The sequence below is a fragment of the Mercenaria mercenaria genome, chromosome 12 (assembly GCF_021730395.1).
Source record: "Mercenaria mercenaria strain notata chromosome 12, MADL_Memer_1, whole genome shotgun sequence".
Classification (NCBI taxonomy): domain Eukaryota; kingdom Metazoa; phylum Mollusca; class Bivalvia; order Venerida; family Veneridae; genus Mercenaria; species Mercenaria mercenaria.
In genome coordinates, this window is record NC_069372.1 from 3774030 (window position 1) to 3795495 (window position 21466).

At 36.3% G+C, this 21466-nt stretch overlaps 1 protein-coding gene across 2 annotated transcripts in view; it reads left to right on the plus strand.

The window, feature by feature from the left end:
- Window positions 1-1549: 1549 nt before the first annotated feature.
- LOC123533678 (zinc finger and BTB domain-containing protein 24-like) overlaps window positions 1550-21466 on the plus strand; it is a 29985-nt gene continuing 10068 nt past the window's right edge. Inside the window, exons 1-4 of one of the 2 annotated variants that reach the window (XM_045315437.2) lie at window positions 1550-1670; window positions 14374-15492; window positions 16710-16919; window positions 17535-17677. In XM_045315437.2, the coding sequence (XP_045171372.2) occupies window positions 14383-15492; window positions 16710-16919; window positions 17535-17677 (1463 nt within the window). In that variant the 5' untranslated portion in view covers window positions 1550-1670; window positions 14374-14382. The remainder of the gene's footprint in view (window positions 1671-14373; window positions 15493-16709; window positions 16920-17534; window positions 17678-21466) is intronic. The other variant, XM_045315438.2, reaches the window with a different exon arrangement.

Below are 21466 nucleotides of genomic sequence, written 5' to 3' on the forward strand. Positions count from 1 at the left end.
AGAGAAAGATAAAGCAGTGTCCAAACCACTACACCCCACCAGAGAAACCATTCGGCTTGCGTGGCGCTACCAGGAACAAGGTCCGCCGACACAGCTCACTCGTCATTTGGAAGTGAAGTAGTAAGGCATCAGATCCCCTAGAAGGGTTGGGACGACAGCTCCCTCTTGAAGGATACCAGGAGCCTCAGCGACGCTGGCTGGGAGTCTGTTCCAAATGGGAATGGTCCTTGGGAAGAAACTGTACTTGAAGCAGTCACTAGATGGAGAGTACTGCTGGAACTTATGCTTATGTGCTGCTCGTGTCCTGGAGGTTACTGGTCTAAGATATGTGGCTGATGGTATATCCACTAGTTCATTTACAATCTTATACAATAATGTTAGTTGGGCTTTTTGCCGTCTAGTTTCCAGGGAGTCCCATTCTAGATATTGTAACATGTCTGTCACACTGCTGGTATTTCTGTATCTGTTTGTGACAAAACGTGCTGCCCTTCGCTGTACCATTTCTATCTGATGTATTTGGCTGACGGTCATAAAACGGGTGTTGTTACAATTTCAGCAGGTTTTAAAAATGCACCTTTTTTACCATCAATAGAACATAATTTATCACACTTTAATTATCACGATTGCCTAGCTCAGTCGACCCAGCTGTAAATTGGTACCAGCAAATAGCTTGGGGTAAGGCAGGCCCGGATCCAGGGCCGGGCTGAGGGGGCCTCGTTCCCTCCCAGTTGACTGAGAATGTGACATAATTACTCATCAAAGATGCATCCTACTATTTTGACTGAGGAATTGTAATATTTTCTCAAAATTTAGACCCAGAAACGCACCAGAGGCCACCATTTCAGACCTGTATTTCAAAATTGTCCAGGGATAGTGCCCCCTGACCTCCTTCCCAACCCCCACCCCCCACCAAGAGGGGAATAACACCTCAATTACCTCAAACTCTAGACCTAAAATATGCACCAGAGGCCACCATTTCATGACTGTATCTCAAACATTTCCAATGGGAGAGCCCCCTGACCTCCCTAAAACGAAGGGAGAACCCCACCACCACACCAGTAAATGCACCAGAGGCCATCATTTCATATCTGTATTTCTAAAATTTCCAAGGGGAGACCCCCCTGACCTATACCTGCTCTCAGCGTTGTGCGCCTTGGCGGTGACGTCTTTGTTCTAGACTGGTGCTCCCCGACCCCCAGTCAAATATTTCTCGAACCGGGCCTGTAAGGTATAATTGGTTTTAACTGTTCTTAAAAGAGCTAATTTTAATTGTTTCACAAAGCGACGTTAAATAAAATTCGAGAGAGACCGTAAAGCGTCTACGGTAAATGCGCCTTGGTGGTGACGTCTTTGTTCTAGACTGGTGCTCCCCCGACCCCCAGTCAAATATTTCTGGAACCGGGCCTGTAAGGTATAATTGGTTTTAACTGTTCTTAAAATAGGGTCGCTCTACAGAGCTAATTTTAATTGTTTCACAAAGCGACGGTAAATAAAATTAGAGAGAGACCGTAAAGCGTCTACGGTAAATTAGTTATTCCATAGAAGGACTAAGCATCCGAACAGTAAAACACTGCAACACCTATTGTCATCGTAAAAAAGATGGCGGCTGGCTGAATGTTATTTTCTCTGCAGTATTACAGTAAAGTACGCATTTCGAGAACAAATTTCAGGTTATTATTGTAATATATGATCGTTATTATTATCTAATTTCTGCGTCATGACATCAGTTATGGCAGAATTTTACTGTTATTCGCATTTCAAATCTGGGTCGCTGGCCTTCATTTTTTTCAAGAAATTGAAATTTTGTGCAGTGTAATTCCAGGTGTGTACATAGGTAGTGTTTGAGCCTGATGAAGTGGGGAGGAGGGGGGAGCAGGGTAGTTTTGAGCAAGTTACTACTTTACAGAGTCAGTTGTCACAAGGGTAAAACACAGACTACATAGGAAAAGGGGAGTGCAGGCCAGTATCATAGAGTTATATAGCATAATATGGGATCTGCAAAATGCAGACCACAAAGAATATTAAACACAAGTGTCGTAACAGCTATTTCCAATTTCACACATTCTTTGTGGTCTGGGTTTTCCTGTCTTTCCAATACCTAGTATCCCTGTTTCTCGTATTCTCAGGGTTTCTCATATTCGCGTTTTCTGCCTTCAAGTTGTCAAATAATTTAGGCAGTGGCTAGAGAACCGGAATCGGTTCCCAAGACAGCGAACTTATTCGGCCGGAACCGGTTCTCTAGCCAAATTACCATGCATAGGCTAAGGAATTTTATTTCTATGCATAAACTTGATAAAGCTGTCGAAATTCACTTTGTTTCTTGTACTAATGAATGCGGAAATCGTCGGCATTGGAGCAAGCCGAAATAAACTTGAAATTTAAACTTAATTAGTATTGATCACATATCTTTGATCGTGTAATGCCGAGGTGTTACAAACCAGTACATGAAGCAGGGCCTCCTCTGGGTTTTTCATACTTGTCGCCAACCTTTTCGCCAATTTGAAAAAGTTGGAGCCACTTTAGAGCCATTTTTGAGCCAAATTTTAAGTTCTGAGCCACTTTTATTTCTTTTAGTTGGCTGTCATAGTGTGCATAGAGAAATAAAATATTGTAAATAATTTCATTAGGAATAATAACAACTTTTGAAGGTGTATTACTTTATTGTAGAAGTAAATTCAATTTGTAGTTGGATAAAAAATGACACAAATCATTCTCTAATTTAAGAATCGTATCTATCCATGTCAGAATTACCAATATTTCAGTCTATCCATGTCAGAATTACCAATATTTCATGACTCATTTATTTTCGGAAAGGAAAATTCGGATTTTTTTCTATTCTAAAAGGTCGAGTTGAACACTCTTCTAATGATTTTTAAGAAGCCACGGTAGCAAGTGATATCTTCCAGTTTCTGAACATTTCAATTTCAAAGAAATTAACCAGGTCCAGGAAGCAAATTGAGGCCGATGTGTTTTAATTTTCGGATCCATCGTTAAAATCTTTTATGAAAACTGAGGAATCAAAAATTATCTTGCAAAAAAGTAACAAATTAAATGTATCTTTCGTACTTATTTAAAATTCGGCAGTCATACAACTGCATGCCACAAACATGACAATCTTTTTTTTGTAAAAAATCGCAACACATAAAGTACACCGTAATCGGCGTTAATTTTGGTGAATTCTCGGCAGAGGTCAAACATACAAGCTGGCAGATGTTTTGATTACTGATTAATCTTCAATTCACACATTATTACGCAATTATCTTCTCAAAGTGTCAATCAACTTCAATAGTCGAATTGTCAAATACACCGCCTAGACTGGTTATCGATTTTATTCACTACCAGCGTCTAGGTAAACACGTGTATCGGGAACCAATTCTTGGGCCGCTTATATCACTACGGAAAAAACAAATGCCGAGGAAAAAAACTATGCGCCACTTTTTTCGCCAGTTCGCAAAATTTAGCGCCAAATTCTTAAAATTATCGCAAATGGCGACATTGGCGATCGGCAGCGGAGGCCCTGCATGAAGTGATCAGATAATCTGCAAGAAGTTTTAATGGCAATTAAATTACAAATGTAGTTTGTACATCTATAAACATGTAATGACGCAAATACAAATTAATACTATTTAAAAAAAAATTATTTAAACATTGTACATGTTCAAAACAAATAACATTTAAAAACGGCAGAGTAGTTTTCACGCATTTATTTCATATTAGTTTACATCATTCCAATTAATATGGCGGACACGGTATGTCGCGAGTACACTTTTGGAGGCAGTTAACGCAGATAAATTGAAAGGAATGGTAAAAATTAATTAAGATAATAATATGCATGATACTTACTTATAGAAACAGAGTGGATTTCGGCAGTGATATAAAATTCCAGTTCCCTAGCCTATGCACAGTATTTTGGTTAGAGAACCGGTTCCGTACGAATAAGTTCGCTGTCTAGGGAACCGATTCCGGTTCTCTAGCCACTGCCAATAATTTAATGTTTGTTATTTTCTAGACAGGAATGGTACAAAACTGACACACTGAAAATTTCAAGAGATTTGAATGCATATTGACGAAACTATCAGTATTTTACTCAGTTTTCAAAAAAATCCTTATTTTTTTCAGGTGGTGTTAGCAAGTTTGCCATAAATTATTGATTATGCAATTAATTGTAGTATTTCTTGATGTATTTACAACAGAATATATCTTTTTTATAACACAATGGTAATTTTAATGTTTTAAATTCTACAACTTATTTGTGATGAAAAGTCAAATCTAAATCCACGGGAATACGAGACACTCTTGGTCCATTTCTGCGGGTGAAGGTGGTATCAAATACAGGAACAAAATAATTAAATGGGATACAGGGGTTCCACTAGACCTGAAAACCCAAGAGTCCCAGGACCCTTGGGTCCAAATTTTGAAGGGTCCTTTTTCAAAATACAAGAGTCCTGCCCCAACACATCTATACAATTTACTATATTTTCTTATATAATAATACTATGTAATTAATAGCTACTAAAACCAAGAACATGTTACAGAATAATAACAATTTCTGTTTCAGGTCATATAATCTCATATTGTAAATTAATATTTATCAAAATTCATTTTAATTTGATGAGGTTTTTCTTCAATATTTTTATTTGTTAGCAGAAAAGTGCTAAAACACTCTGTAAAAATGAATCCAAAACGTACTATCAGGATACTGGTACACTTTCGGAATGTCGTCTGAAATGTTGTTTTTGCCCAGTTAACTTGGTCCACTAAGGTAAACCTGAGATAGTTCCTCAAATAATGAAGCTACTTTTCATTAAAAATTGCATGAAAGTCAGTTTTTTTAGTGAATTTTGGAAAAATTGCATATGTCATCGGGTGTTATTAGAATCGTGAACGGACATTCTAAACTTATTTTTGCTTTCCAAATTCATTTAAATTTGTGGATTTTCTTGTTGAAATTAGGGTACGATCATTAAACAATGGTCTAATTTAAAGTTTGCATGAAGAAATCTTGCAGGACACTTTTCACATGCTCGGTAATCAGCTGGTCGCTTAATTACGATAATTTAATAATTGGCGCCTTTTTGGACAGTATGCTGGCTCAATACGGGTAACGCTTTATCAATTAATGTTAACACTTTGTTGATTCTCATTACCTATGTGCACTGACCGTGACGTAACTTGCTGATAAAGAAAAATCAGCGTGGCATGTCCACAGGATAAAGGGCGGGATTTAGCAGAAGATCAAAGGGCATGACTGCGAGTGTTTATTTTGAATACACATGTTTATCGTGGACATAGTTTTACTGTAGGAAATGACTGATAAGAGGAAGGATTATCAAAGGAAAATGTTTCCGGGTCCCGAGTGACGCACAGGCAATTATCATGCCGGGTCCTTTGAGCGTCTTTTGAAAATCTCCCGGGTCCGGACCCGGGGTCCCGGGTCAAATGGAACCCCTGGGATAATTTCAGTAATATTTTTTGACTCCATCTGAAAGACAAGTGAATTTTCTACAAAAAAACACCCAAATGCTGTTTATGAAATGGTAAATCTGTTACTGGGAATAAAAACTACCCCTTAGGCCCCCGAGAATATGAGAAAACAGGATAATAATTAATATATATATTCTTTGTGGTCTGCATTATCCATCCCCTAAAGAATTCTAAAACTGGTCTGCACTCCTCTTTCGCTTTGTGGTCTGCGCTTTACACCTTCCCTCAGTTGTGTTTTGCCCAAGATTGTACTGTGATAATTTGTGAAGTACTATAGTAAACCCTGAGAGGCCCTACTGGGGCTCAAACCCCAGACCTTGTGAAAACATACATGTGCTGCTACTTGCCAAGTGTGTCAAGAATAGAATACAAACACTGATAATCTGATCAGTGCAGACATTGGCATAGCTTCCTACATGTATATAGGCAATGTAGGCCTTACTTATTTGGTTTATCGCGATGATTTATTATTCCCCCAAGGCGGGCATAATTATTAAAATCACACTGTCCATCCGTACGTGTAAATTCTTGTCCGGGCTGTAACTCTTCCATCCCTAAACGGATTTTGAAATAAAATGTTCACCATAATGAGGTGATGTGTCATGCGCAAGACCCAGACCCCTAGCTCCACGGTCAAGGTCACACTTAGAGGTCAAAGGTTAACATGGTCTGTTTTGTATGGTCTAGCTCCAAGGTCAGGGTCATACTTAAAAGCCAAAGTTGTTTCTTGTCTGGTCCATAGCTCTTCCATTTATTAAGGGATTTGAAAATAATTTGACACAAATGTTATAATAACCATATTGAGAAGGTGTGTCATGTTTATTACCTGGGCCTCTTAGGTCAAGATCACGAAATGATGTGTGATTTTTTTGCGCATAAAACAGCAGCATTCTTGGGCAGGCTTCGGGGGCATTTGTCACCAATAGTGACAGCTCTTGTTTTATGATCTGTTATTTGATAGTTGTCATCCCTCTAAGCCTTACCCCTGTCTGCATTTTACTGTAAGAAAAACGAAGCAATGTTGGCAAAAAGCCAGTCAATATGAGTATTGACCGGGCCGGTGGTCAATACTGGTTAAAACCGGTCAATACTGGTCAATACCGGTCAATACTGGTCGATTCAATACTATGGTCACTTTTAGTTGGTCAATACTGGTTTATTCAACACTTTTACATAATGTACAATCACAGCTTATCGTAGGCTGTAATAGTAATATAAAAATAAATTAAATAATAAAGCAATTTGAATAATATAAAATTTTGTTCATTAAAAAGTATAGTGGTCAATACTGGCCGATTCAATTTTGGTCCTTGTCAATGTGCCCTGTTCAGGCTCCATTTTGGACAATATACTTAAGATTAGTCAATACTAGTTTATTCAATGCTTTTATCTTCTTACAGTAGCCTTTATTTTAAATTAATTAAAGATTTTATTACTATCAATTACACTCATTGAAATGGACAGTGCTGGTCAATACAAATTTTGGTCCCACACAATATACCTGATCAGTACATGTAGTGGTCAATACTGGTCTATACTTTGATTGCATTAATTATTTTCAAAATAAAGTTATCATGTTCAATCATTGAGAATTGTACAGTGGGATTAATGATCATGACAGCTAAATTAGTGACTGTGGAGATAAACAGGCCAGCAACATATTGTATATTGTAAGACATGGTGTCAATTAGGCAATGTGACAATAGCTATCAAAACACAAACCACTTCCATGAAAAGGTCCAGGTGTTCACAGCAATTTTTCATTGAATTATTTATAACAGTAAAAATAGATTTATTACTTGTGAATCAAACACTTACTGCTACAGTTTAATACTTTCTGCAAATTAAGTTCAGTTAAATTAGTAGTTTTTCCACTTACTGTGCTATTTTTGTAGAAAAATAATATATCTTTGTAATCTTTGATCTAACAGAAAATGTTCAATGACCAGTAAAAATTCATCCAATATTGACCAATCAACCACTTCTAACCAATTTAGGAGTACTGATTAGGTTGCTTTAACTAAATGATAATGCCTGCATTCACCATAATCAAGCCCCAAATGCCCCTAAACAGTCATTATTTAATTGTTCATAAACTTTGCAAAATATCTTAACAGTCAGTATTGATTAATTGACCAGTATTGACCACTTCAGGGAGTATTGACCGGGGCGGTTTTAACCGGTTAACATTGAAACGAAGACTTTAAAAATCCAAAAAGGTCATAAAATACTGGTCAAAATTACTTGCTCCATTAAATTAAACATTAATATTCATGTAGAAACTTCAAAGGGTTGAATATAACTCACAATTTTAAAAAGAGACTAAAATCTTCGGAAATATGTGTAAAAAGGTGCAAGGAGAAATCTACCCTGACACCGGTTTCAATACACAGCGGACTGCCGATGACACTCGATTTCAGAAACAAAACACAAAATAAACATTAAAAAAATGTCAGCAAGGCAATTTTATGCTTTAATGTCAACATACCGGTAAGTTAATTATCAGAGATGTAATTGTTACAAATACATTGTACATGTACCAGAAAACGTTCACAACTGACTTCATTGGGAATTTTCAAACAGAAACATGCAGAATAAGTTTGGACGTGACGGGACAGCAGCAGTCAAAAGTTATCATGTGGTCCCAAAGCATCCTATTGGTTGGTGACAGTCAGATTTTCAAAAGTTATCACCCGTTATCAAATACTTATCCATAAAGGTTGTTCCTAATCCCCGTACCGTACAGTCATAATCGGGAACACTCGGTTTTATACGGACAATGGCGTTAATGTACGGAAACCGCAGTCTATTTTTAGAAATATATATTGTGGTTATTCTTTAATAATGCCATTAATATAGTGCAATATAATTGGCAGGGTTTTCCCGGACGCAGGTTTTCTGCATCCCTGACGCACTTTTACTGCTTTGAACCCGCATTTTTTAGTGCCTCTGCGTCCACTGGACCTGCAAAATCGGTCACAAAACTTCAATGCACCGAAGCCTTCTTTGCGCAGATACCCATGTATAATGCGCAGATTTTTTACCCCTGGGACCATCCCCGAATCGTGGGTGCGCAATATACGCAGGTATAGACGATTTGCCAACTTCAAAACAACTTTGTTACCGATGTTCGCCATTTTGGTAAAGGGAAACTACTCTTTGCGCTAACTGTCACCGCTAAAATCTAAGATTGCCGTTATGTTCCGTAAAAGATAGAATGGTTTATTTTTCTTTCAAACAAAATTAATTTCATATAAATCTAAAAGTATTTTGATGAAAGAAATATTAATACCGGTAAATCACAAAAATTATTATACTAATTAAGGATCAAGTATTATCTTTAACCGAGATCAAACTGTGAACAACATAATTGACACAAGGTGACAGGTTAATTGCTGGTTATTACTTGCTATTTGATCGTAACAAAAAGACTATCACACCTTTTGTTATCGGTCTGAATTGAGAAGTTCATGTCATTTTGAATGATACCATTCTGAAATATTGAATCAGCTGCTATCTAAATTAAAAAATTACAAGTTCATTCGGTTTTAGGTTAAATTATTATAGTAATAATGTCCATTTTCAAGATCAGTAATTTGTGGACCCCCAAAAATTATTAGGGACCCTTAAATTAGCAGCCATGGGAGTCCATGGACTCCCAAATTAAAAAAACCCAAGGGAAAACCCTGATTGGCCATGCCATATAATAACATGTAAACACAATAAGGTTATTACAACAGAGAACTTTCATATGGAAGAATTATAAAATTATGCATTGATTTGATTATATAGTTGCAAAAAAATAGCCTTTTAGCAAACGCATATACTATATAGATCTGCGTATTAAAAAAAAATTACCATCTTTGATTCACTTATATTTTTAAGATTTTGTTTGATATATCTGACCATATTTCAGGACCAACAATAGGTAAGAAGGATGAAAAGAAATCACTATTCGTAATTTAATTTTCTACAATGCAAAGAAATATAATTGATTGATTATCTACATGCACGGTAAAATGGATGAAATTCTCAGGAAAACAAGTATGGTGTCCATTTTCCATTCAGCGATACAATTACAATTTTAATCGAACGGCTGTCACCGCGTTTCTATGTGATTTTATATATCGTACAAATGGCATTAAATTTAAGAAGCATGCTGTTTCTACTTCCAAATTTTAAATGTGCTGCCTATAAAGTCTAGCGAAAAAAATCATTGTGGATAAAATTTCAAGATTCTGACAATTTTCATTTTTGCTTACTTGAAACGACGAATGGGGGGTAAGTGTGGGTGTGGGTTCCCCTCCAGCAGGTGGGGGTATGGTGGGCCTCTCCCAGATTTTTTTTTTTAAAATCAAGAAGTCATTTCATGCGGTTTGGCGTACATATTTGAAAGCTTGCTGATGGGTAGGTATGTGACTCGTTTTGTTTGTTTGTTTTCTATGAATAGTTCATAACGTCTTTAAAGTTCAGTTCAATAAGTCAAGAGAATGATATAAATACAAAAGTAATGTCAAGAAAGATACACTATTTTTCAAAAAAATAATGACAGATGCGATGAGCATAGAAAAGGTCATTGTTGTTTATAAAACAAAGATTACATTGCACCATATATATATTAGAAAATTAATGTAAACTGAAACTGTCATTTTTTATAGATTCTATTTCATTCCACTATTGTGAAAAGGTATTTAACTATACATAATCATTTTCGCATAAAAGTAATTCTCTGAGCTTTCTAAAACTCATACTTTTTGATACAAAGAATATTTCCATGTATATGTAAAGAAAGGCTAAGAATATTTGGCAAGTAACGCCAAGTTCACATCTGCGGAGCCCGTAGACTGCCCTTAACCTCCTTTCCATACTGAAAGCGGCATTTCGATTTTCGTACGGATTCACGGATTCCGCAGCCCCAACAATTTGTTTAGTGAAAAGTTATACAAATTAGAAAAATTGAAATCCTGTAGCTCGTAGACGTGTCGCATATGGCATTGCACAGTTACCGCACAGGCATCTTTAGGAGGCCTTTCGCTGATCATACTGCCAGCGCACGATTTTTCGTTGACATGTTGCCCAAAAGAAATGTTTCCATTATTTGTCTATTCAGAGAAATGATAGTATCACTAAGACTCAGAGTCGCATACCTATGGTTGCAGTTGAGGCAGGTCAGGTGAAGAGAGCAGATGATTACAAGCCTGGTTGTCCTTGAAGAACTGCAGGCCTGACAGAGGCACAGGAAGAGGAAGGTGTATTTGAAGCCTTTGCTGCTGAGACGGGTCACTTTGGGACACCACAACACCCTGATGCAGGAATTCCCGGATGAGTGAATCCCATGGGGACTTCTAAGCTTACCTCAGAATTGAGCCAACTATGTTTCAGGAGATTGTGGGAGACTGACCCCAGAATGTTTTAATCACCTAGACTGCCGTCCATGCTTGTACCGTCACCGCATCTTCTCCGTGCAGACTCTGCATGCATGCAAGCAGTACGGGCACTGTATGATTTCCATGGAAAGCTTGCGGAGACTGCACGGCAACTGCACAGAAATGACATGATTTCCGTAAAATCTCCGCTCAGCGTCCATACCCGTGGATTTTTCCCGGTTTCTCCTAGAGCCTGTACAAAAATGAAGCTCGTATATAATGTGAACATATACGCCGAAGTCTGTAGCCTTCTGCAATGCCCCAAATCCATAAGGAATTATGGCGCCTGGGTCAAATAAATATGAATTAGGTAGCTATAGAAAGGAATGAAATGGGAGTTAAAATACGCTTTTCGGTCAATTCAAATCTAATCTGAATTCACGAAAGCACTGGAAATTCTATGTCTGTGAACGGAAATGTCGTCTTGGTGTTCGAAAAAACGCATGACAAAATAAATTTTCTGTTTTTAGCAGCTGTTCCGTGACGTTGTATTTTTTACAGTATATCTAGTATAATTAAAAATGTACTGAAAGGAAAAGGTACAGGTACAAAATTTGATTTCATATGCAGTTCATGTAAAAAATACAGAATTACTTGTGTTAGAATAATTCCATATAAGGCTAGATCAACTCATACAATGTGCATAATAAAAACAAACACTTATACAGTTATGCATTTGTCATATCTGCAACTAAGGCATATTCACTAGTCTTTTCGTACTTTTAGTAAATAAGACTTTTGAGCTCGAGTTTTTATGCCCCCGAAGGGAGGCATATAGTTTTTGAACCGTCTGTCAGTCTGTCGGTCTGTCAGTCTGTCCGTAATTTTCGTGTCCGGTCCATATCTTTGTCATCGATGGATGGATTTTCAAATAACTTGGCATGATTGTGTACCACAGTAAGATGACGTGTCATGCGCAAGACCCAGGTCCGTAGCTCAAGGTCAAGGTCACACTTAGACGTTAAAGGATAGTGCATTGATGGGCGTGTCGGTCCATATCTTTGTCATCGATGGATGGATTTTCAAATAACTTGGCATGAATGTGTACCACAGTAAGACGACGTGTCATGGCAAGACCCAGGTCCGTAGCTCAAAGGTCAAGGTCACACTTAGACATTAAAGGATAGTGCATTGATGGGCGTGTCCGGTCCATATCTTTGTCATCCATGGATGGATTTTCAAATAACTTGGCGTGAATGTGTACCACAGTAAGATGATGTGTCGCGCGCAAGACCCAGGTCCGTAGCTCAAAGGTCAAGGTCACACTTAGACGTTAAAGGTCATTTTTCATGATAGTGCATTGATGGGCATGTCCGGTCCATATCTTTGTCATTCATGCATGGATTTTATAATAACTATGCACGAATGTGTGGCACAGTAAGATGACGTGTCGCGCGCAAGACCCAGCTCCGTAGGTCAAAGGTCCTAAACTCTAACATCGGCCATAACTAATAATTCAAAGTGCCATCGGGGGCATGTGTCATCCTATGGAGACAGCTCTTGTTTTAGATGAAGGTTGGCAAATCTGTCAATTATAGCCGATCAATCTAAACATATGATGGTTGTAATACAGTCCTCTGTATTGATAGATACATCCAACCTTCTGTAAAATCGCCAGATTCAACATTGAAACGTTAGGTAAAAATTTGTAAAAAACTGCCGGGGCTCAATCTGTTGATCTTTTAAGATATAGACAGACATTATATAAAGGTTACAGCGTCAATAGTAGTAAACATATGTTAGTTAGCGAGCGTAGCAAGCTGAAAAATCAAAGAATGGACATTCAAGGGTATTTTGGTGTAATGAAACTGAATGCAAGCTTTGCCGAAGAAAAAGGGGGGTGCTATCACACCCGTCACACCCCACCCCCTGATTACGCCATTGAGATATTAGTAAAAACTACTAGAGAAAGGCTCTTTCATTCCTTTCAGCATATAAACTTTATGGATCATTTTCAAACTGAATTAGATATACTAGTAAAACATTCTGTTGATGTTACCATTACGGCTTGAAGATGAAATGCAAAACATAATAAAATCATATATCTTTATTAAATCCCTTAAGTAATTCCAAATATCTTAAATATCTGTTTATGGCCCCGGGGTTTCGTAAAATAGTAATAATAGGGAGAAGAAGAAGAATAGAACAATCTGTAGTTTTATCTCGAGGAATTTCAAATGTTAATTATCAACATGTTGAACACAATAAAGTTACATGTCATTTCTACACCCTACCCTTTCGTGTCCTTCCTCTGTTAAAATGTAACGTAAGAGCCTAATTCTGAAAATAAATGAGAAATTAATTAGAATAAAATCAAGTGAAACAAAAATCCTAAGTAAAAATCTTTGTATCTTTGTATTAATCATTCATCACATTGAAATATAATTACTTATTATTGCTTCATGTTACACACATAGATATAACTTACTATCGTACGTTTTATACCATAAATTTCATATGAATGTTAAAAGTTCTAATAAATATCAATACCTACGACTACGACTACGAAATTAAGACAAAAAAAAGTAATAATAAATTTTTTTTTTAAAAGCAAAAAACAACAACAACAACAAAAAAAAAAACAACCAACAGCAGAACACGTAAAAAACCCCAAATTAAGAAATTTATATGCCGTTTGATCATTTAATTAATATATTAACTATATTTCATGATTTATTTTATTATACACAAGGAGCTATAAAAACTATATTTCATGATTTATTTTATTATACACAGAGAGCTATAAAAATTTGTATTTTATACTTTTGATATACGTAAATAACAACAACCGCGAAATATATTTCTAAAAATAGACTTCAGCTTCCGTACATTTCCGCCATTCTCCGTACAAAACCGAGTGTTCCCGAAGATAGATGTACGGTACTGGTACGGTACGGGGATTAGGAACAACCTCCATAAATCCCTAGACTCTGTAGTGTTGTATCTAGAGAGATTTAGAAGGGCGGAGCGCCCGGCCCACGTCCTATTATTTGGACTGTAGGCCCGTGTCTGCACATTTTTCTCAAAAATGAAATATAAAAAGAACGGTAAACTGCAAAAAAAAAAAATGAAAGTTATTCTGGGTAGAGGTGTAAGATGAAAAGTTTATTAAAAGAATTAAAAGACCATGAATACATGTAGTGTCATTTATGTTACTTCTTTAAAAATCTCCAGAGTATTGCAAGGGGATACCCCTCTGATATCCACCTATAATTTGTCACAACTGCACCATCATGCTTTCAACCGTGTCAAGCAACTGAATCCCATTTAAATTGCCTGGCCCTGTGCGATGCATAAAACAATTGATTGATATTCTTTCATCATTAGTTTTACTTACTGATCTAGAAGCCTTTGTGCTTTAGCTTCTCTCGGTAATTCCACAAAATCTACAGAGATTAATTAACTCTTTGTATTAAAAATTAAATAAAAAACAAACGCATTTATTTCTTGTCTTACATTTCAGGTAATAGACATGGATGTCCTTGAAGTTGCTGCTTATTCAGCACATCTGCTGGAACAGATGAATACTTTACGTCAAGAAAAAATGTTTTGCGATGTCACAATTGCATGTCAGAACAGCACAATGGCAGTCCATAGACTTGTCCTACAAGCTGCTAGCCCATACTTTGACCAGCGTATAAAGAAATCTGAAAACGGAGAATGCCATATTGATTTGTGTCATCTTGACGAGAGTTTGTTACAGACAGTCATAGAATTTCTATACTCTAGTAAGTTAAAGGTATGTAAAGATACAGTAGAAAATATTATGGAAATATGTGATGAATTGCATCTTCAGGCTGCAGTGGACGCATGCAATTTTTACATAGAGTTTGGAAATCAGAGACGTAAAGACATTGATGTACAAACTGATACAATCATAAATGAAACAATGCAAGATGTGATAAATGAAACGCCTGTAAGGAAAAAACGTAAGACAGCTTCTAAACAAGCAGACAGTTTAGCTGATCACCCAATAAAAGCAAAGAAAACAGAAACTGCTAAACCTCAAAGAACCAGAAAAGCTTACAAACCAAGACAAAGAAAAGCACTACCAAAGAAAGAAGTAAATACTAAGAAAGCAAAAGCGGCTGAGATTGTCAGAGACGAACCTAACCCTGTGAAGTCGGAGGGAAATGGAAAGAAAACTGACATGGATACTGAAGTGTCTGCAGTTGATAATGAAACTGTTGTAAAGATAGAAAGAGATGATTCTGAGTCGGAAAAAGTGCAGAAAGAAATCATTGAAGATGAAAATGATGAAGATGATATAGAAGATGATAGTGACACTGATGATTATGATAGTAACATTGTTGAGGATAATCCAGATGCTGACGCTGCAGATGAAAAAATAAAGAGAATAGATAAAGATGGAAGGGTACTAAAGAAAAGAGGAAGAAAGAAAAAAGAGGGAATAACAGAAGGAAAACCAAAGAAGAGAAGGAGAAGAAAACCGTTTCCTTGTTCAATGTGTTCGAAGACGTTAACTAGCAAGAAACGACAAATTTTTCACGAGTATAGCAAGCATGGAACACCAATAGATTTCAAGAATATAACATTCACTGTTAGCCCATGTGAGGTTCAGGCAAGTTAAAAACTCACAGATTATGTAAATTTGTATTACTTTTTAAAAAAAGTAAATTTCATTTCATACATTTTTGGTTCGAAAGTATAAAGTTTAAAACATTTATTTAAATGAAAGTCTTGTATCTTCATTTTAAAAATGGTACACTTAAAAAAAGGTAGCGTCATTTGATTTTGCTGTAAACATTAACATGTAACATTTACTAGGAATTAAGTGTAGATTTTAACGTTATACTGGTAGTGTGTAGTCATTTTACTAGTAGTTTTTTCAACAAGTTGTGTACATGTGTGTAGTAATTAATGCCATGTTCTATTCATCTTGTTGACAAAAGCAACTTTCACAGATATGTGTGCTAACATTCTAGATTTGGTGATTTTGTTATATGCTTGTTCAGACTGCAAGGGTCAGTGGCTACCTATTTATTATCCTGAAGTTTTTACTCCCTAATATTCCAGCTTTTTTTTATTTACCTTTTTTTGGGAATTATGGGTCTAAGCGTTGCAGGTCTTATTAAGATTTTTTTAGTCGCGAAAACGAAATGGTCCTCTTATGCCCAAAGAATAAAAAAGGGCTGTTTTCATAATACTTCATAGGCTAAATAAAAAAATGTATCTCGGAGTTGGTTTACATTTTTGTTTCATGAAATTTTGACAAGTTTCAAATTTGGTATGATTAAGAAAAAAAATAAATTTTACCTTTTCATTTGACTAAGTGTCATGTACAATAAAAGACAGATTTGAGAACAAAACTCTAAAATCTGAATTATTAGCAAGGGAATATTTTTCACTAAATTTGGGTTTTTATATGTTACGTAACAATCCTTGGGAAATGTGGACTGTAATTATTTTTATGGGAAAAACTTATGGCATACATGAAGATTAAACCTCATTTTACTAGACCATCAATTTCGCGAAATTTTGGTCACCTGGAAATGTTTGATATTGCTTTAAATCTCTTGCCTCTCACTGATATTGGATCAAAAACCGCGTTTAGGGTGTAGAATTCTTCATGTGAGGAAGCCATTTATCTGGCTTATGGAATGTCGGTGGTTTTACCCAGGTGCCTGCCTATGCCAGCGGATGCATCTGGTGTCTTCCTCCTCAAATTAAAGCAGGAAAAGTTGACATGCTACCCTCATTATGTCAGTGCAACTCTTTACCCAATAAAATAAATAAATACAGTACATAATTAACATTAAGATCAATTTACAATTTTAGGGCTGTAACTATGTAGCTGCTAATCCACACAATCTGGACATGCATATGAAAAGTCGCCATGGTAACGCACGTCCCCATATCTGTGAATTTTGCGGTAAAGCTTTTAAGTTACCCAACATTCTTGCAACACATCTGAACATTCATACGGGCTCAAAGTCATGGAAATGTGATCACTGTGGGGAAAGCTTTAACCAGCAAAGCGGGCTTCAGGTGAGTATGTACATGTACTCTTTTTTTTTTTTTTTTAAAGGTGCAAAATGTTTTTGTTCAAACACAACTAGGGCTTTAATATTACCCCATTTTGAGATACTTATACTGGTATTTCACACAGACGAATAAGGCCAACCAAGAAGTCATTCACATAAGTTTCAGGCTTACTTCACTGTCAAGCTAAAACATCATTAAGAACTAAAGGTGGTTGATGTGAGGAGGTGACTGGTTTGAACCCAGCAGAAATTTACATCAGATATTTGATACCAGAATTGCAAATTCAGATGATGAGATTTCAGTGAATAAATGTGTATGTAAAATAATTCCCTATTTATAGGAAAATGAATAGATCTGCTAAGAAGTCCAAAGAAATTAAGTGGCCAGCTAAAGGAGAGTGTTATACATGTATACAATTTACTAAAGGTTTATGAACACAAAAGTGTGTCTGACTAGTAAAAATTGCAATGTAAGGAATTTTGACACCTCGTACACATTTGGAAATCTTGCATTTGTGAATACAGTTTGAAATTTCATCTTTTCTAGCATTTTGCTTACATCCCATTTTCACTTGCTTACATCCCATTTTCATGTTATTTAGTTTTTCAATCGTTTTAGGTTCATGTAAAGCGTTACCACATGGGAGAGTCATCGTGGACAGAGATGTGTCACATGTGTTCAGAGAAATTCCTACAGAAGGCTGATCTCGCCTGGCATTTGTTTAAGGTTCATGGACAGCAACTGCCTGATAACTATAAAATGTAAGTTTGAACTACTTCTGGTTTGAATACAGTAATGCAGTCTGCCAGGTAACTACATGTATTATAAAAAATCTTAACCTGGCACAGTGAAGGATGAAGCATACAGGACACAGTTGTTCAGAACTTTAAACAGATGTTAAATTTTGATTCGAAATTAGTCTTTTTGGGAAACAGTATGTTTTGAATTAATATCTAAAAAAACCTTTTAGCGTCCATAATCCTTAACCCATAAATTTACTATTCTAAGTCTTCTTTAATGTAGAAATATAACCCTAAAAGTTAATCAACCGTTAGCTTAATAGCCTGTTAAAGTTTCGAACAACAGTGTCCAGATATCTTTTGCCCGACTGTAAGATATATATAATGCATGTGATACTGTACCTTGGGTAATATGCACAAAGTTTTGTTTTCTTAATCAAAGCGTCATAGATTCAAAACTTTAGTAAATTCCTATTAAATAATAAGCAGCTACAAAGCATAATCACCAAATTGAAAAGATTCGAATCTTGCCAAATCTACAGTAGTATCAATGTATGGTATGATGCTGATCAAGAAAAGCCTTAAAGCAGTCATCAACTAGTACAGTGACTTACAGAGAAAAAGCCAGTTCTTGTGTGAAATCTAGTGATAATGATTAGATTTACTTACTGCACAATATAGCTGAAGTACTTGTACTGTTCAAAAATGGTATCAAATTCATATAAAACAATCTGACGATAATTTGAACTTCAGATTTCTTTTGTAACTTTTTCACAGATTCCACTGTGATAAATGTGGCTTTATGACTAAGAACAGGCAAGACATGGTTCGCCACAACAGTATTGACAAAGATTCATTTACCTATATTATGTAATGTAAGCTTAATGACACGTATCCATGGTTACCATTCAAAATGCTGAACCTACTGTACTGTTGTCTAATTTGAGCATTTGATAAAATGTTAAACCACAGTTTGTGGGCAAAAGAAAATGTAAAAAAGCAAACATACGAAAATTGTAACTTCAGCATTTTGCTTAATACTGGAGTAAATGAAGTCAAGAGACTAAATAACAAGTTTTACATTTTTATGACTTCAGCCTTTTGCATTTTTTTAGCCCACCATCATCAGATGGTGGGCTATTCAAATCACTCTGCGTCCGTGGTCCGACCTCCGTCCGTCCGTCCTTCCGTTAACAATTTCTCGTTATCGCATCTCCACAGAAACTACCAGGGGCATTTTGACCAAACTTTGTCAGAATGATGTATTGGTACTCTAGTTGTGTCCCTCTGAAAATCAGACTGGTTCAACAATTTTTTAGTGAGTTATGGCCCTTTGTTTATTTCTATAATTTACATAGATTTATATAGGGAAAAACTTTGAAAATCTTCTTGTCCAAAACCACAGAGCCTAGGGCTTTGATATTTGGTATGAAGCATCATCTAGTGGTCCTCTACCAAGATGATTCAAATTATTTCCCCGGGGTCTAATATGGCCCCGCCCCGGGGGTCACATGGTTTATATAGACTTATATAGGGAAAAACTTTAAAAAACCTCTTGTTCAAAACCATAGGGCCTAGGGCTTTGATATTTTGTATGTGACATCATCTAGTGGTCTTCTACTAAGATTTTTCAAATTATCCCCCTAGGGTCAAATATGGCCCCGCCCCGGGGGATACATGGTTTATAGAGACTTATATAGGGAAAAACTTTGAATATCTCCTTGCCCAAACCACAAAACCTAGGGCTTTGATATTTGTTATGTAGCATCATCTAGTGGTTCTCTACCAAGTTTGGTCAAATTTTCCCCTAGGGTCAAATAAGGCCCCGCCCTGGGGGTCACATGGTTCATATAGACTTATATAGGGAAAAGCTTTTAAAATCTTCTTGTCAGTAACCTACAATATTCAAATTTGGACCATATGTATGGTTTTGAGTGGCAAGATGAACCTTGACATGAGTTGACCTTGGTATTGACCTAGTGACCTACTTTCACATTTCTGTAGCTACAGCCTTCAAATTTGGACCACGTGCATAGTTTTGAGCACTGAAAAAACTTTGACCTTGACCTAGTGACCTACTTTCACATTTTTGAAGGTACAGGCTTCAAATTTTGACCACGTGCATAGTTTTGTGTTCCGAAATGAAATTTGACCTTGATTTTGACCTAGTGACCTACTTTCACATTTCTCAAGCTACAGCCTTCAAATTTGGACCACGTGCATAGTTTTGTGTTCCGAAATGAAATTTGACCTTGATTTTGACCTAGTGACCTACTTTCACATTTCTGTAGCTACAGCCTTCAAATTTGGACCACGTGCATAGTTTGTGTCCGAAATGAAATTTGACCTTGATTGACCTATGACCTACTTCAATTCTGTAGTACGCTTCAATTGGACACGGCTATTTGAGCATGAAAAACTTAACTTGACTGACCTAGTGACCTACTTTCACATGTTTGAAGGTACAGGCTTCAAATTTGGACCACATGCATAGTTCTGTGTTCCGAAAAAAATTTGACATTGATTTTGACCTAGTGACCTACTTTCACATTTCTTGAGCTACAGCCTTCAAATTTGGACCACTTGCATAGTTTTGTGTACAGAACAAACTTTGACCTTTACATTGACCTAGTGACCTACTTTCACATTTGTGAAGGTACAGGCTTCAAATTTGGACCACATGCATAGTTCTGTGTTCTGAAATAAAATTTGACCTTGATTTTGACCTAGTGACCTACTTTCACATTTCTCGAGCTACAGCCTTCAAATTTGGACCACTTGCTTAGTTTTGTTTACCGAAATGAACTTTGATCTTAAGATTGACCTAGTGACCTACTTTCACATTTCTGTAGCTACAGGCTTCAAATTTAGACCACATGCATAGGATTGTGTACCAAAACAAAATTGGACATTGACCTAGTGACCTTCTTTCACATTTCTCAAGCTACAGCCTTCAAATTTGGACCATATGCATAGTTTTTTGTACCAAAATAAACTGTGACCTTAAGATTGACCTAGTGACCTACTTTCAAATTTCACAAACTACAGCCTTCAAACTTGATGCACATGCATAGTTTTGTGTACAAAGAACTTTGTCCTTGAAATTGATCTAGTGACCTACTTTCACATTTCTCAAGCTACAGCTTTTGAATTTGGACCACATGCACAGTGTTGTGTACGGAAATGAAATTTGACCTTGAGCTAGTCAGTAAGTCTTGAAATTTGGAACACTCAAAAATGGCACATTGGTGGGCGCCAAGATCACTCTGTGATCTCTTGTTAATGAAAATTTTACATTTCTTCTGAAAATAAACACACACATGTAGGTAGGTTTGACATCTTGAATAGAGTCTATGACAATATGTTTAACTTTTATTAAAGCCATTTATTCACAGATTCGGTGAAAAAGGAAATTGTCAAGAAATGGTTTGAAAAGTTTAACTTTGTTGAATTGACCATTTGTTTTCATGGTTGAGCATTCATATTTTTCAAATTATCCCAGATTTTTAATAAAAGAAGCCCATGTTTTGAAAGGTCAATAAATATGGCTTTTAAATTTTGAACAGAATCCAAATATTAGAGTACAAAATCACTACAAAATATCATTCCAGGCTTCACCCCAACACCACACCATATTTTGTAGTATGACATTGTCTAGATTGTATGGGTTTTCACTTCAGCTATTATTTTCTAAGAGTTATACTGCAAGTATAAATTGATTGGTATTCTTGAAAATTTTGAGTTCAGCTGTGAATAAATTGCTTTAATACTTAATATGACTTACATATATGTGATCTTGTGCATGCGTTC